At 48.5% G+C, this 16,008-nt stretch overlaps 1 protein-coding gene across 8 annotated transcripts in view; it reads left to right on the top strand.

Moving 5' to 3' along the window:
* AGAP1 (ArfGAP with GTPase domain, ankyrin repeat and PH domain 1) overlaps positions 1 to 16,008 on the top strand; it is a 702,732-nt gene that overhangs the window by 389,101 nt on the left and 297,623 nt on the right. For all 8 annotated transcript variants that reach the window (XM_069103139.1, XM_069103141.1, XM_069103140.1 and 5 more), the window contains one exon: positions 7,667 to 7,759. In XM_069103139.1, coding sequence (XP_068959240.1) covers positions 7,667 to 7,759 — 93 coding nt within the window. The remainder of the gene's footprint in view (positions 1 to 7,666; positions 7,760 to 16,008) is intronic.

Here is a 16,008-nt window from a genome sequence, read left to right on the forward strand (position 1 = left end):
GATGGATGGATGGGTGGAGGGACAGATGGACAGCATATCGACAGGATAGGTGGATAGATGGATGGATAGGCAGGTGGATGTGTGGGTGGGTGGGTAAGTAGATAGATAGACATGTAGACAAGCTATACATGGATGGATAGTTAGATAGGGTAAATGAAGTAGATAGGGGAGACAGACAGACAGAGTGAACATTTATTCAGATTTAAACTAACGTGCACTGATGTAAGCATGAGCAGGCAACACAGTCCCTGCCCACTAGAGGTCACCTTCGATTGGGGAGAGAAGACACCAAAGGAGACTGGAAAGGAGGAGGGCCACGTGTAGTACAGAGGTAGCTGGAAAGTGGTGGGGAGCCCCTCTCCAGGCATGATAAGGAGAAGGCTCCCCGGTCAGAGCCCAGAACGTTCCCATTGCTGGCATCCATGTTGATGGGGTGATTACAGTCTGAGTGGAAAGTCCAAGATGGCCAGGAAGTGAGGCTTGGATCTTGGCAGAATAAATTCAAAGCTCTGGGTCTTGATTTAAAAAAAATAATAATAAATGTACTTCCTGGAACTTGATAAAGAATGTAAGAGAGATGGGGGGGGGGGGGGAGGAAGAATCCTTACCCACTGACTGAGACCCAGGTTTTTTCCATTTGTTTAAGTTCCCCCCACCCAGTGCAATGTGGGGACCCTGACCCTGGAAGGAGGCCAACCCAGCTCTCTTCAGGGCCTCCAAGATGCCAGACTCCCAAAACAAGGGAATCCATGGAGGGCCAGAAGGGCTCTCGAGCGATCTCCCAATAAGAAGGTTCTTCTCAGTGGTGGTTGAGACCACCTTGGTCACCCTCCATTCGGAGGAGGAACCCCTCACCTCATCGATAAAAAGCAGTCCATAGTTGAATTGATCAGCTCATGTAACATTGATGTACCTTCTGTCAAAGACTCCTCTTTCCCTGATCATAAGAATAAGGTTGGGAAGGAAGAAGAGGAGGAGGAAGAGGAGCCCAGCATTTCTAGTCCAATCAAGTGATGATTAATCAGCTTTTATGGACAAAAGCCTGGCTTTCAAGTCAATGGGAAAAGGATGAGGGTGAGGGGGGGAGTGGAGCTGCCATGAGGAAGGCCTGGGTGGGGAAGCTCCATGTACCAGTGGGGTCAGCCCCAAGCCGGCTTGAGTCTCTGGCCATTGTTTGGGTAGTCACATGATCAGCACAAGTCATAGGCAGGACCTGCACTGGTCACCAGGCATGCCTCAGAGTCCAAGGCTTTGGTGTCCAGTTCCACCTCTCACTTAGGACCAGGATGATCTTGGGCAGTCTCTAGCCTCAGTTTCCTTTTTTTTGCAAAACTCAAGGGCTGACCTTGATGGCCTCCAGGCCTCAACATGAGAACCTGGGATCTCTCCTAGCTGTAAGTCTGCGACTCTGTGATGGTTGCTCTTCCCGATACTGAGGATGGCCAAAGCCCTTGCCCGATGTGCAGTGAGAAGTCAGAACCAAATATCTGCCAAGTAAAGCGAAGGCGGGGCTAGGACTGGTGACATCTGGAGGAACCAGGGAACGCTTCTTGCTGAAGGTGGCTCCTGGGCCGGGCCTGGAAGGGGTTCAGGCTTCACGGTGTCCTCCTGGGGCAGGCAGATGGGGGTTTCTGCTTGGGGGAAATGGCTAAATACCACAATATTCTGGCATCTGAATCCCCGCAGAACTGCTCCAGCGATCGTCAGCAGGATAGTAGCATTAACTCACGGCACTGTCGTGGGGGAAGCAAAAGCAATCGTGGGCTCGCCTCAGCAATTAAGCTAAAAGGGCTTTCAGACGTCACTGGCCGGCCCTAGCTCTAGCCGGCCGATAGCAGGCTTTGATGCTGAGCAAAGATGGTGTGTGTGTGTGTGTGTGTGAGGATGCGTATGAATGTGTGTCTGAGTGTGAGCAGACATGTGAATATTTGTGTGTGTGAGTGTCTATGTACATGTCTATGTAAGTGTGCGTTTGGACCCAAGTATGAGTGTATTGTGAGCATGCATGAGTGTGAGGATAGATGGATGTGTCTATGAGTGTGACAGGTTATTTGTGTATGAGTGTGTGTCTGAGTGTGTATGGGTGTATGTGTGCGTGAATGTGTAGGGATGTGTGTGTGTGGACTTGTGTAGAGTGGATGTGTGTGTGGGAATGATGTGTGTCTGAGTGTGTCTGGGTGTATTGTGTGAGTATGTGTAGTATGAGTGTGAACGTGTCTGAGCACATATGGGCTGTATTTGTGCATGAGTGTGAGTGCATGTGTTGATATGAGTGTGTGGATGAGTGGATGTGAGTTTATATGTGTGCAAATGTATGATATGATGTGATTATGAGTGTGTGTGTCTGTATGAGTGTGTGTATGTTTATGTGTATGTGAATATGTGAGGATGATGTATATATGAGTGTGTGTGTGTGTGGGGGGGGCTTCAGAGAGCCCAGCTGGACATGTGGCCACCACTAGATGTCAGTGTCATCCAAGTTACTGGGCAGACGGGAGTGGACGGCTTTGGGAAGGCCAGCCTTGGAGGCCGGCTGTCCCCGCATTCCCAGCCTTGTCCATCAGGGCTTGGTGCTTGGGAAGCAGACCGTGTCAGGAGGGTTGCAGTGACCCACCGCAGTCTCCTCTGTTTGGACTTGCTTCCTCCCACTGGTGCTGATTGCAGCCCGTTGTTTGTGGCCCTTGGCCGTGCCCTCCTGTGTGTTGAGGGCCTCCCTGGTTTCTGCCTAACGTTGCCAGGACCATCCGTCACACATGGCTTGCTCACCTGGCCCTCGTTTTTCATTGAAGTCGTTTCTCTTTACTTTCACATGACTTTAGAAGACAGAGCAGAGAATCAGGAAATAAGCTTCTGTCCAGCTGGTGCCTGGGATCCCCCAGCGCCACCAGGAAACCTTTCTTAGGGTCCGCGGTTGGGCCCTGGCTCGCCGAGGAGCCCACGACTGCGCTGCTGCGTCCCGAGGATCTCTCCCCAGGTGGGGCCTGCCAAGGGCCCCTTCCCCACCATCGTGTCTTCTTGTCCCGCTTCTCCTTCAGCCTCCCAGTGGCCCCAGATCCCCCTTTGGGGAGAAGGCTGCCCTCCTGTCAGCCTTGGGATGAGCTAGTTTATGTCAAGTAAATATTTATTTGCTTAATTGATTAACTTAGTTAATTTGATTAAATTGATACTAATTGGCTGACAGGTTGGAACTGCAGCATGGCCTAAGGGACTGAGTCCTTTGGGCCCCAGAGGGAGGCTGCTGACCTGGCCTGGGGGAGGGAAGGTGCTCATTTGGGAGCTCCCTGTCTTCAGGAAATGACCAGATCTGAGCCTCTCCCCAGCTCACTCCCCATTTAAAAAAAAATTCATCTTATTTTTATGCTGAACTTAACAAACCCCAAAGAAAAGAAGCATTTCCCTGTACGTTGTGGAATGGAGGAGGTCTGTGAAATCGCAGCTCTACATTACGCTGAGTTTGATTTTCTTCTTCAGTATATGATAAACTAAACATGAATGTTCAAGGCTGTCCTGATCTCTGTAGGCTGAAACAGAGGAGCAAAGGGCATTGTGGTGCCTGCAGTTACAAAGAGCTGGCTTCCAGGTCAGCCTCCGACATTCACTTGCTGCTGTGTGACCCTAGGCAAGTCATGAGCTTCAGGCAAGTCCCTGAGACCGTGTACTAAATTATGGGAGTATGGCAGGGGGCAGACTGTTAGGAGGTGCAGGGGGTCCCTTCAGCCCTCAGAGACCCTCATTGCATTCATAGCAACATTCACCATTTGGGCCCTTTTACTAGTGAAAGATGACTGTAAGTAGAGGCGTTTTTTTCACATGTTGCCCGTATCTTTGCAGAAGAAACCTTGGCCATGACATCATAAGCAACCAAGTGGTGAGGCTTTCTGCCTCAGTTTCCCAGTCTGTAAAATGGACATTGGGAGGGCACGTCCCTGCCAGCATTGTTCTGAGGATTAAAAGGGAGAATATTTGTAAAGTATTTTGTAAACCTTAAAAAGCTCTATAAAAATCCCATTTATGATTATTATGTTATTATTTATTATCTTGTTAGTTTATATTGCATAATTTATTAAGCTGTAATTAGGCAAATCAAGCAGTGTTCATTCAAGCAGCGTCTGTGTCGTCCATCAGATCCTGCGCTGGGAACTGGGGATATGAAGGCGAAAGTGAGGCCGCCCCTACCCTCAAGTGTCTCTGCATTAATGGTTAATGTCCTCATTTTGCTTGGCTGTTTTATTTTTAATGAGGCTAAAGTTATCACATAAAGACAGCTTAACCCAGTGAAAGTACTGTGGGTTTTGAGCCGCAGGACCTTGATTCAAATCCTACCTCAAGCTACTTTTGACCTGTAGTGACCCTAGGCAAGTCTTTAGCCTCACAACCCTTTAGACAGCAAGCCAAGACCACAGAGTCTGTGCCAATTTCCTTGGGTAGAACTTCCTCCCTTATCAATGAAAATACAGATCTAGTCCCTGGGCATCAACTTCTGGGCCTGCCCTGAGGGAGCTTCCATTTAAGGACTCATCAAGCATTTGTTATTGGTATCTGCTAAGAGGCCAAGGCAAAAGGACTTCTCTCCGCAAGGGGCCGCCAGCCTCTGCCCGGACTTTGGCAGAAGTTTTTATTCCAGTATCCGACCCCTCCCCACTTCCTCATCATTCCATTGGAAGATGAGCCTGTTGACACAGTGGCTCTCTGTATGTGTGCATGCGAGTGTCACCCGCACCTTTTCTCTACACTTGGAAAGTGTGGGATCGTTGTTTGTCCTTGGGGATGCCCATCATTGCTCTGAGACGTAGAGGCCACAAGTAGGCAGGTGCCCTACCCTGACATGCCCACCGTTCTGGTCATCTTTTGTCATGTCACCAGTGTAGCCCAAAATTATCCATGATACTTGAAGAGCTTAGGAATTCCAGGATTGGAAGGCCGTCTGGTTATCCATTATTGCCTGACCGAGAATCCTGAGGAGTGCTTCCCCACCCTCTGCTTAGATCATTTAATCAGACATATGTTTATTAAGCTTTCAGGAAGGAGACAGCAACTCAAGAGTTAAAGGTCCTAGGTTCAAATTTGGCCCTGGGCAAGCCACTTAGCTTCTCTCTGTCAATGGGATTTGTTGTTGATTCCGTTGGAGAATTTCTCAGAATCTCTCCCAGTTCCTGCATGTAGGTAATTATGTGGATTCCATCTGGGGTTTTTCTAATTCCTTGGGGAGAAAAAAGAAAAAATTAAAACCAAGAATACCAGGAGGAGGGCCTCATGATAGCCCTGCCGGCCACTTCTCAAGGCCTCAGGCTCTTTGGCCGGCCAGTTCTGGGGATGTGGGCCACCTCATCCTCCTTTACTGTCTCTGCTTCTGGTCTGTCTTACAAGGCCATAAGAATGGAGCTCAGTGGGTAACATATTCCCCTCACTTTCTTATGTTTGTGACTGCTGAAGAGATCTTGTTTTAGCAGTGAAGTCTACATTTAGACCAAAGTGACAACTCTCTTTGTTCAAGAGTCCCACTTGTCCCACCTGTGACCTGTTCTAGCTGTGTGACGTTGGACCAAAACCTTAACCTATCTGTGCCCTGGCCACATCTCTTTAAGAAGATAAACTGGAGAGTGAGTAGTGATCAGCTTTGGTGAAAGGCATCCTTGGTCTGGAATGACGTCACAAGTCTGGTCAAACAAAAGCAAGCAGAAGAGGTCATTTTTCAGGGACATGCCCTGGTGGAGCATGTGCCTTGTGGGTTGGTGTGCAGGGCAAGGCGGCCCTGGGCTTGGGTTTGGCTCGTTTCTTCTTGATTCTGGAATCCTCTTTCTATGCCCAATATCAATACCATGGCTCCAGAATAGAGGCTTAGATCCGTTCTTCAAATTTGAAAAAAACAATAATAGTACCCTAACTGTATAACTGCTGTTTCCCTTATTGGTGGATTGGGTTGGGGGGTACTTTCCCATTGGCCGAGTGACAGCAGAAGAAATATACTTTCCCAAGTCCGTGCCAGAAAACTGTATGTAGCCAACTTTTCCAACATGGCTGGAGATAATTCAATAAACTAATATCCATGTGAATAGATTCATTCATTTTTCCACTTTTCAAACAATCAGGGGGAAAAGGTCACTCCACCATAAAACAATGCTGAGAAATTCTGTTCTCTCTTCAACCTTGTAGTCATCATAAATTCAGTCTAATTCACTAGGCATTTCGTATGTGCCTACTGGGTATTTGGGATACTAAGATTTTGGCCCTTTAATAAGAGCTTGCATTCTATCAGGGACTGGTAGCGAGAAGGATGGTTTAAGGCAGCATGGGATAAGGGCCAGGGAGCTTTTCGGATAAAGGATCCAAGGCAGACTACGGGAGGGAGACAGCAAACTGGTGGAGGGACTTTCCAAACTGGAAGTCCCTAGCTGCCCCCTCCCTTTCCCTCTCTGTCAGTCTGTGGCTCAGACTCTGACTCTGTCTCCCTCATACCCAGTCTGGGCAGGACCAAACCAAACCAAATCATCACTTCCCTTTGCCTTGCCTCGGGCATAATGGTCTGGTTTTACTCTTTGTTTCACAAGTCCTGTACCCTTTCCTAACTCAGCCTTGGTGCTAGTTATGAAAAAGGGATCACGACAGGCACCTGGGTCTGGAGCCTCTGCCGGTCACTCCCCCAGTCCCTCCGAGGCCCGCTTGGCACCTTGAACTGGGGCTTCGTGAGCTTTCTCGCCACCATCGCACCGGACACCGCCACTCCCTCCATTTCATATATCATCTAAGATTTGAAAAGCACATGAAAATGTTTCCCCATTTTCAATATTGCGTGAGTAATGTTCCCATTGAAAAGTAATGGAGTGAAGTTGTCACTTGTCAGGGAGGTTATTAAGGAGGACGAGTCCCAGATCTTTCTCTCATAATAAAATAAATCTGTCAGAAAATCATTTGCTCACATGTTCTCATGCCGTAAAAGACGGGGCCTGGAGATGGGGGCACTCCTGACGGTGTTCTTTAAGTAAACTCATTGTGTGTCCTGGGTTCTGGAAAGGAAAAAGTATGGCCCTGGTTGTCTCATTCAGCAAAGCTGATGTGCCAAGAAAGCTCCGCTCTCGCCCTCAGCCGCGGAGCCCCTTGAGCCTCCCCACATTGCCTGAAGGACGCTTCCTCTGGGATTTGTATTTATTTAGTTCAGAAGGCGCCGATTTGACTTTGAGGTTCCTACTTTCTCACCTCCCCAAAGCAATAAAAAAATTAAATGAACTTGTGACTAATCAAGGGCGTGCCATTAAATTGCCCTGCTAAGGCGTTAATAGAATTTTAAAAGTCATTCCAGCAATAATTAAATATATAAATCGATACAGTAGGTTTTCCAAATCTGAAGTTCGAACCCTTTTTTTTTTTTCTCCTTGTTACTATTAATGGAGGCTTGGAAAATGCCTTTTCCTGTTGGGCGTTACTTTCCTATATGGTCCATTGGTTTCCAGTAATTGAATTTTGAACTCTTAAAAAAAAAAATTAAATGATGATTTTGTGATGGGGAGGCCAGGGAGAAAAATGGAGCTCTGTTTCTGGGCCCAAGCTGGCGGCTTCAGGATGTGCGTTGTCACCCCGATCTGTACATTCAGGGCATGTTCCCAATGAGGCAGGCCCCGTCTAGGAACCGCCGCATTTCTCCCATTACTAACTTTCCTTTTCTCTGCAGTCTCGAAAAGGGAGCGACCCAGACAAAGAGAAAAAAAGCCTGGAGAGTCGAGCGGACAGCATTGGAAGTGGCCGTGCAATTCCAATTAAGCAGGTACTGGCTTTTTCCCCCCTCCCTGTCTTTCTTTCCCCCTTTCCATCGGAGCCACACCTCAGCCTCACGCTCGCCCGAGGATGCTGGGGCCTGTGAGCCGTTGCCTGTTTGATGTGTTCTGTTGATGAATGTGGAAGTCACTCACTTGACATCAATTAGGAGAGGTTCCTGTGTGTATTAAAATGGGATCATTAGAATAAGAAGGGGGAGAATGTGACAACATGGCCTAATGAAGTGTGGTCTGCCGGCTCGCATATGGAGGGCTTGGGGAGGCTGAGCTGGCTTCAAAGGCTGCCTTTGTGGCCGGCCTTTGATTGGGCCTTGCGCTGTGCCTGGCGAGGCTGCTAGTCCACGGGGGTAAATCAGAGCTCGGTACAAGGGCCCCTTGTGATCCAGCCTCCGCCTGACGCGGCCCTCACAGACGGACATCTGAACACCGTTTCAGGCTGGTTTGTAACAGCGAGGCAATTAGTTGTGATAATCTAAGCCCGTGTGTCAGCTGTGGGCCCTTGTTTGTAATTTGCTAATGAAGGAATTGTAACTTTGATTAGGCTTGGGTTCATTTAGACCTTATTATATCAGTGCACATTTACAGCTGTAATGGGGGGCCTTAATTAAACTTCCTCATTACACAACAGGATTTGGAGTGGAGGGTTTGTTTTGGCCTGGGTGGCTAGCCTGGCCCAAGGTTTCATTAGCCCCAAAACTGGAGGCAAAATGGCCTGGATGGATGCATGTTGTTTCTTAAGCGGGATCGTCATTTGGTCAGGGGACACTTACCAGGAAGACACAAATAAATAGGTCCCAATGTTGATGCTGGGCACTCTCTCAAAAGCAAACTAAGACTGGGGAGTGCATGGAGTCATTCATCCTGCAGCTAAAAGTGGGTAATGGACCTGATATTTCCTGTTCTGTTAGACTGGAAAAGAGGGAGAGAAAGAAAGGGAAAAAGGAAGAATGAAAGAAGGAAAAGGGGAAAAAGGAAGGAAGGGAAGGAAGGGAGGGAGGGAGGAAAGAAGGAAGGAAGGAAATACAGGGAGAAGGGAGAGGGAAAGAGGAGAAAGGGAGGGAGGGAGGGAAGGGAAAGGACAGAAGGAAGCAAGATAATGAGAAGTAAACAAGAGGAGAAGAAGAAGGAAGAAAGAGAACAAGAAAGAGAATAAGGGAGGGGTGAGTGAGGAGGAGGAAGGGGAAAGAGCAGAGAAAGGGGAGGAAGACAGTGAAAGGAAAGAAGCAATGAAAGGGAGGGAAGGGGAGAGAATGAAAGCGAGCGTTTGTCTTTTAGACGTTTCCCGTCTCAGGCTCGTTCTCATCCTTCCCCCTTCTGCCTTCACCTAACGCTCTTTCCTCTAGTGTTCCTTCTCATCCCCCTTTGAGCAGAATGTTCTGGCCCTCTCTGCTTGAGTTTGGTACTTCATGCAGTTAGGAAACAACTTTTGGCCTCTGTGATTTCTCTCGGGGCCGCTGTGATGTCTGCTGTCCACAGCCTGGGGTGCAAGGAGAGAGACTGAATTCCATCTCTGTATTAGGAGGAGCCAGCCTGTGGCCTCCTAGGAGAGCACAGACTTTGGGCTCATAGTAAGGAGCCCCAGCAGACCCCTCCCCGCAAGGACAAACCTTGAACTTGGGAGACTGACAACATCGGGCCAAGGGCACACCTCTGCCCTTCTTCCCCGGTTCCCTCTAACATTGGGTCCCAGGGGTCAGCAGAGAAAGCTGGCATTTTATCAGGAGCCACAGCAGCTCTAACGAGCTTCCAAACTGGAGATTTTACATCGTGAGAAAAAGCTCAGAACCCACGGTATAAAAGGGACCTCTCTCACTAGCAAGCTCTGTTCTGTGGCAGCATTTCAGCTGAAAAGATGTTTTACCATCAACCCTCCACCCCTACCCCCCGATGGAATTTATTGATTCTTTCCTTCTCACATTCTTAGTATCTCTTTATTCCTCAACTCTCTTTTTTTCTGTAGTCCTTTAAAACACATATATTTGTAAGTATCTGGGGGAAAGAGAGAGAGTTTGCATACATGCTGTCAAACCACTTCATATTTGAACAATTTTTTAATATACTTCTTTTCTTTCATTTTTGAAATTGATATTAAGAAATTTATTTCTTTTATCTGGCAAAATTTAATATAATACATTGCCTCAATTCTTGTATTTAACTTAGTGGAAACCCTTATTAATATTGGCAATGCTTCACGATTTGAGCAGCGTAAGGCTGTGATTTAATTGAAACCGTAACACAATTTTGTACACAGTTAATTTGCAGAGGACACTTACTTTTCCCGGCTAGATTTCCAATATATGTGGGGATTGGAATAGACTGTCAGGCGTAAAATGAGTATCATGCAGTCCCTGAAAGCCTTTTCGTTGTCAATTTGCAGAATGATCTCAGTCCAAGTCATGACAGACCAAGAGATCTCTCTTCCTAACGTCACATGCAACGGCAGCAGCTCCCGGAGGATGGAGCACTGGGCTTAGGCACAGGGAAATCTGGGGTCCAGTCTCATCTCTGTTCATCAGCAGATGTGTGACCCTGGACAAGTCACTGCCCCCTCTCAAGCCCCTAGTTACCTCTTCTGTAAAATGAGGGTAATTGTGTCTATAGGTCATTGTGACAATCAGTTAAGTTGCTGTACAGGAAGAGCTTTGCACACTTTAAAATTCTAGTAATGGTGAGAAGATGGTGGCCCACCTATGGCAGTACACTGTCCTTTTTTTTAAATCTTTTTTTTTTAGAAAATAGAATTTGTATTAATCCTTTTGTATATCAGCTGTAATCCCCAATGTGGCCCTCCTCCTTCCTCCTTCCAGGGAACCATGCCTTTTAAGGAAGAATAAAAAAGAGAGAAACAGCAATTCCGGAAAACTAGCCAATATATTAAAAAAAAAAAAAGCCTGCTGTTAACATGCAGTGTGTATAGCCATGGGCCCCACCAAGGGTATCCAAAGGTGGCTCTCCACATGTGAGCCCCAAACTGGAGAACTCTATGGTGGGAGTCACATGACCTTCTCCTTGTTGCGCCTTGGCGATCTCATTAGTTGGATCAGGAACCTGAAATGGATCTCGGGGACCTCTTCGAGACAGGATGGTCTACGGTTCTAGGGCAAGAAGAGCTCAGACTTGCTTTCTAGGTGGAATTCTAAATTCACTTCTGTTGGCTTCTCATTTTGGAGACTATCTTTTAGAGGAAGCCAAACCTCCCTGATGTTTAGAAATAGTTGCTTTATTTATAGATATGCCCGTCGTGTCTTTGGCTTCGGAGGCCTGCCTGGAGGTCAAGTCTCTCTCTTCCTCCATTACGATCTGTGTGGCCTCAGGGCCTCAGTTTCCCTCTACTGCCAAATGAGAGACTTGGATTCATTAGATCATCTCTAAGCTCCCGTGTGGCTCTTAAAGCTTGTGAGTGTGTGTCTCTTTCCATTGCTTGTGGAGGTAAGGAAGATTATGCAGGAAAAGAGCTTTGTATCCTTGGGAGTCGTTCATCATCATTTATTGAGCACCTACGAGGGGCCAGGCACAGGGAATACAAGTACAAGGGAGGAGACAAGGAGCTCACATTCTTGGGGGGAGTCTGCAGGTCGTAGGAAAAGAGAGCACATAGAAACACATACAGAGGTGCAGTCAGGGAGGGAGGGTGCTAGTCACACCCTCAGAAGAATGGCAGCTGGGAAAAGCAAGAGCTTTGTCTTGGCTTGGCTTGGCTTTTTTTTGTTTGTTTTTAATCTTAATCTTTTTTTGTGTTTATTTTTACCCTTCCCTTTCTTTCTGGTAATTAAATTAGGGTTAGGGCTGGAGCCTTCTCCTCCCCTCCCTTCCCCCTGCCCCATCCTCTTTCTTCATTCTTCTGTATCCTCCCTTCCTACCACGGTACCCAGCGCTCCACAGGATCTAGACAGCGCATCTGGACATCTGGCCCAGCTGGCAGCCAGGACCCAGAGTCAGACAGCTGGGTGGTAGCAGAGCCTGATGCACCCCTCGTTCTTTAAAGACAGGACTTCAGCTAACCACAGATAAGACTGGGAAGTATTGGGGCGGCCAGGTGGTGCAGTGAATAGAGCACCAGCCCTGGAGTCAAGAGGGCCTGAGCTCAAATTCAGCCTCAGACACTTAATACTTACTAGCTATGTGACCTTGGGCAAGTCACTTAGCCCCCTCCAAAAAGAAAAAAAAAAAGATTGAAATGCATCCTCTCCAAAGCTGTGCATCACAGCTTTCTCTTGTTTTATTTCTGTTTCTGCCACAGTCAATTGAATAACCAAAATATAACTAAAAAAAACAAGTTTTTTTTTTAATTTGCCTTTTATTTTAAGGGACCTTTAAAGGGATTTGGGGAGCAAAGGTAGATGCGCTGACTGAGTCACCCTTGCCTACTCCCCAAATTCTGTATTTGTAGCTGAAGAATCAGAGGGTGAATGGCCTTTGGACTCCTGCTTGGACAGCTCGGCACCTGCCCAGAGAATGGCTGGTCTCTCCCTGGGGAGGAGCCATTGGACACTTCACTGCCATATGTCCCTGCTCCCCCTCCCATTTCTCTGTGTCTTGGTCCATTAAGGACCATCTCTTGCCATGGGCAGCCTGTTGTCCTTGAGCTGACCTCTGGGCCTTGGAGCTGCCATCGGTCTGCCAGTGCAGACCAGCCTGCTCGGCACTGGGGGCATGGGACCAGAGGTGAAACCAGGGGGGATTTTCCCGGTTTCCCCCACGGGGTTTATCCCTCCTCTTTCTTCCTCCGTAGGAGTTAAGATTTCTTGTCCCCAGTTAGAAATGGGGGTCAGCCCTGTTGGAAGTAGTCCTAGCCTCAGAAACCCCTCTCCATCAGTCCTCCCCCTATCCTGCTAAAGAATTTCCTGTCATCACTGACCACAGGTGAACAGTGGGAGTGATGCCTCTCTCTAGTCATGGCGCCTTTTTTTGTGAGAATCAAGGGCTGGTGCTGGTGCCCCATTAGGGGGGTGGAACAGAGAAAGCCCCCCTCCCCCACCAAAAAATAAGTGCCAGGTTGAACAAGAAGCATGTTCAATAAATCTTATGAAATTAGAATTGGAAGGAAACTCTAAAGCCATCTGACCCAAACTTCATTTGGCAGATGAAGAGACTGAGGGCCTGCATTGGGCAGTGACTCCCAGGTCACGTAGGTGGTCAGCAAACTATCTGATCCTCAAGCCCATGTAGAACAGACAAATTTGTAGTACAGATGAGGAAACCAGGCCCTGGGAGGACAAGGGACGAAATGATCTAAGCTGGGATTGAACCCTTGGACAGGTCCTCTGATTACAGATGGCCTCGGGGTAGGTCCCCAGGAATGACCCTCCAGGCCGGCCTGATGAACAGTGACCCTCAGTGGGAATTGTTTCCCAGGAGCCATGTTTGTCCATGGTCCATGTCTGAGATTCCCTCCTCCAAACAGTCTTACCCATTCCGCTGATGGGTGATTTCATCACCACTTGTCTCCGAATTGTTTTACAGGAAGCTTGTTTGCCATTTTCTCCTTTTTTTTTTAGAGCTAGAGATTTCCTCTGGAATACGCCTGTCCCTCTTTCTGGTGGGCGAGCTCCTTGCTGGCTGACTTAAATATTACAGAGGGGGAGGAGAGAGCGTGAGGGAAGGGAGCGCCGAGGCGGCCCTCCATGCCCTCCTGCCCTGGTAGGGCCTTTCTAAATAAAAATGGGGGAAAAAAGGCCCCAACAAGAAAAATAAAAGGCAGAGATTCAACTCAGCGGTGAGTGGGCTTGTCATGTATTAATTTTTCATTGCTGTGGAGAATTGTACATACATAATCACTTGATTGCAGTGGGAGTTGGCGTGCTCCTATGGTGTCATTTGCATAAATCTTGTTAAGTCAATGGCAGTTAATGAAGTACAAATGAGCCTGGAGAAGGTGACATGCAAATTGTGGGTGGCAGATGGGAGGTCTGTTTTGGGGATAGCAGCTGGGTACTCTCCTTTCTTTCTTTTTCAGGGGTATTTGTGTGTGTGTGTGTATGCGTGCATGTTTGTGTGTGTGTATACGTGCATGTTTGTGTATGTGTGCATGTTTGTGTGTGTATGTGTGCATGTTTGTGTCTGTACTCTAATCTTGAGATGTCTGTGGAGCGACATATCTTGAGGCCCTGGACTCTGATTCCCCTTGGGGAGGCTTCTGTCCATCCATCTGTCCATCCGCCTGCCCCCCGGGGCTTTTTCTCTGCTCCTGCAGACGGGCTCTGGTTTTCCTTTGGTCTGCACTCGTCTGAAGTCTTTGCAGCTCCCAGCGCCCAGAGCCCTTCTCTTCCTCGGGGGATGGAGGGCCTCCTGCACCTCTATCTGCCCTGAGTGTGCCTGTACCACCATGTGTCCTAGTGTCATGGTACCACCATGCATTTGTGGGGAAGTCCCAGAGCTACCTGGACAGTTTCAGGAGCACGGGGGGGGGGGGGGCGCTTTGCTTTTCCCCAAAATGAAGTTTATAATTCAGGTTGTGGTTTGGGGTTCTAGCAAGTGGAATTCTCCAGGCAGTCCAGTACAATCAGACCCCAGGGAGGCCCAGGACCCTTCAGCAGAGATGAGTCCCCGTTTCTTTGGTGCCTGACGGTTTGCAGAGTGCTTTACAAATATCATCTCATTTGGTCTTCACAACAGCCCGTGAATAGATAACCCTATTGTTATCCTCACTTTATAGATGAGGAAGCTGAGTCTGAGAGAAGTTACGTGTCTCGTATCTGAGGCAGAGTTTGAGCTCAGGTCTTCCTGACCACAAGTCCGTCCATCACTATCCCGGCCTCATTCCCAGGCCCCTCAGTGTTCTTGCTCTGCCTTGTCTCCCCCGCCTCCAAAGAGAGTGCAAGGGCATCAAACCTTTAGGAGTATAACGGTCATGCCCTGCGTCCTCCAAACTTTCTAAAGCATTTGTTTTCATTTTTGGGAATTCTTGAGGCGGGGTGGCGCATGGACTGAGCTGGGGTCTCTCCGGTTCTTGATGATATCAGGAGAATGCCGAAGCATTCTCCCTGCTCCGCAGGGAAGACACAGGGTCATGGAACCTTTATCTTTGCCCGTTCTGCCCGTGAGCACTAATGAGTTAATTGTGCCGAGTGCCTCGCGGGTTCTGTGGCATTAGGGCCGACCTTCGGATCAGCTTGGCGGTCCTTGGGACTGTCAACGTATGGCCTGAAAGACACGAGATTCTCTTCTCCGGCCCCTTTTCCTCCTTTAAATTCCTAATTTGGGCCTTGAACCTTCATGTCATAGCCACCCACCCCCAAGAAGACAGGGCTCAAAGAGCCCCTCTCCACCCCTGGTGACAGAGCGGGAGGTTTTTGCCGCTATCTGAAGCCACAGAGAACAAGCCTTCTCAAGCTGCCAGGGCGAGGAGCATGCGCGAGTGAGCGAGCGGACTGCTCGCCTCGTGCTCAGCCATTGGGCCTGTGAACGGTTTTGAAGTGGTCCAGGGTTTTGATTCCCACTTGAGTCAAAAGAGGCAATTGTCAATTAAGTGAAAGGAACCCACTGGAGTTAATCCCCTCAACCAGCCTGCTGTAGGCCATTGACCTGTGTTGGCTGGTACCTGGGATCAGCGTTGGGGGGTATATTGTACGGCACTGCCTGAATAAAGATGACCTGATAGAGCTGACTTTAAAATCTCCTGAAAGTTCGACACTGCTCACAGCGAGTTGGGCCACTGATGACTTGTTGTGAGCTGCTCTCATGGAGGAGCCAAGTTCAAGACCAAGCCCGAGCTTCATGGGGATTGAGAGAGAGAGCAAAGGAAGGAACCTTGCCCCACCTCCCAAGGCCATTAGGAGGGTTAATTACCCAAGGTCTTCGGAGCGCGTTCCCTTTGCTGCTTCAAGGAACGGGTTGGCACGGCTCGTGCTTAATCAGGCCAGCCATGGCGGGAGCCAAGGTGAGCCCAATGCTTCTGGGAAAACACCTTCCACTCGTGTGCAAATCAGTCCTGGCCATAGGGACGCCCATTGTGTGCCCTGAGACCTGAAAAGAGAAGCCCCATCCCCGGTTCAGCTTCCTAGGACCCTCGGAGGCCATCTTGTCCTGTCCCTCCCTTCTGCCCAGGGTTTGGGGAACGACCTGAGGTCTCAAGCTAGTTAGTGCCAGCATCAATAGATAAGACCAATTATCATTCTTGATTCTGTGGGTCCAGTGTCTCTGTCACTAACATCAGTCACAGGAGGTCTCATCAGCTTGAGGAAAACATTCCAAAGTCTGACCTGTGGATTTTTTTTTTCTGACCAGCATTCTCTCTGGA

The sequence above is a fragment of the Petaurus breviceps genome, unplaced genomic scaffold (genome assembly GCF_028583685.1).
Source record: "Petaurus breviceps papuanus isolate PSGF00001 unplaced genomic scaffold, PetGlider_PUasm1.0 567, whole genome shotgun sequence".
Taxonomy (NCBI): domain Eukaryota; kingdom Metazoa; phylum Chordata; class Mammalia; order Diprotodontia; family Petauridae; genus Petaurus; species Petaurus breviceps.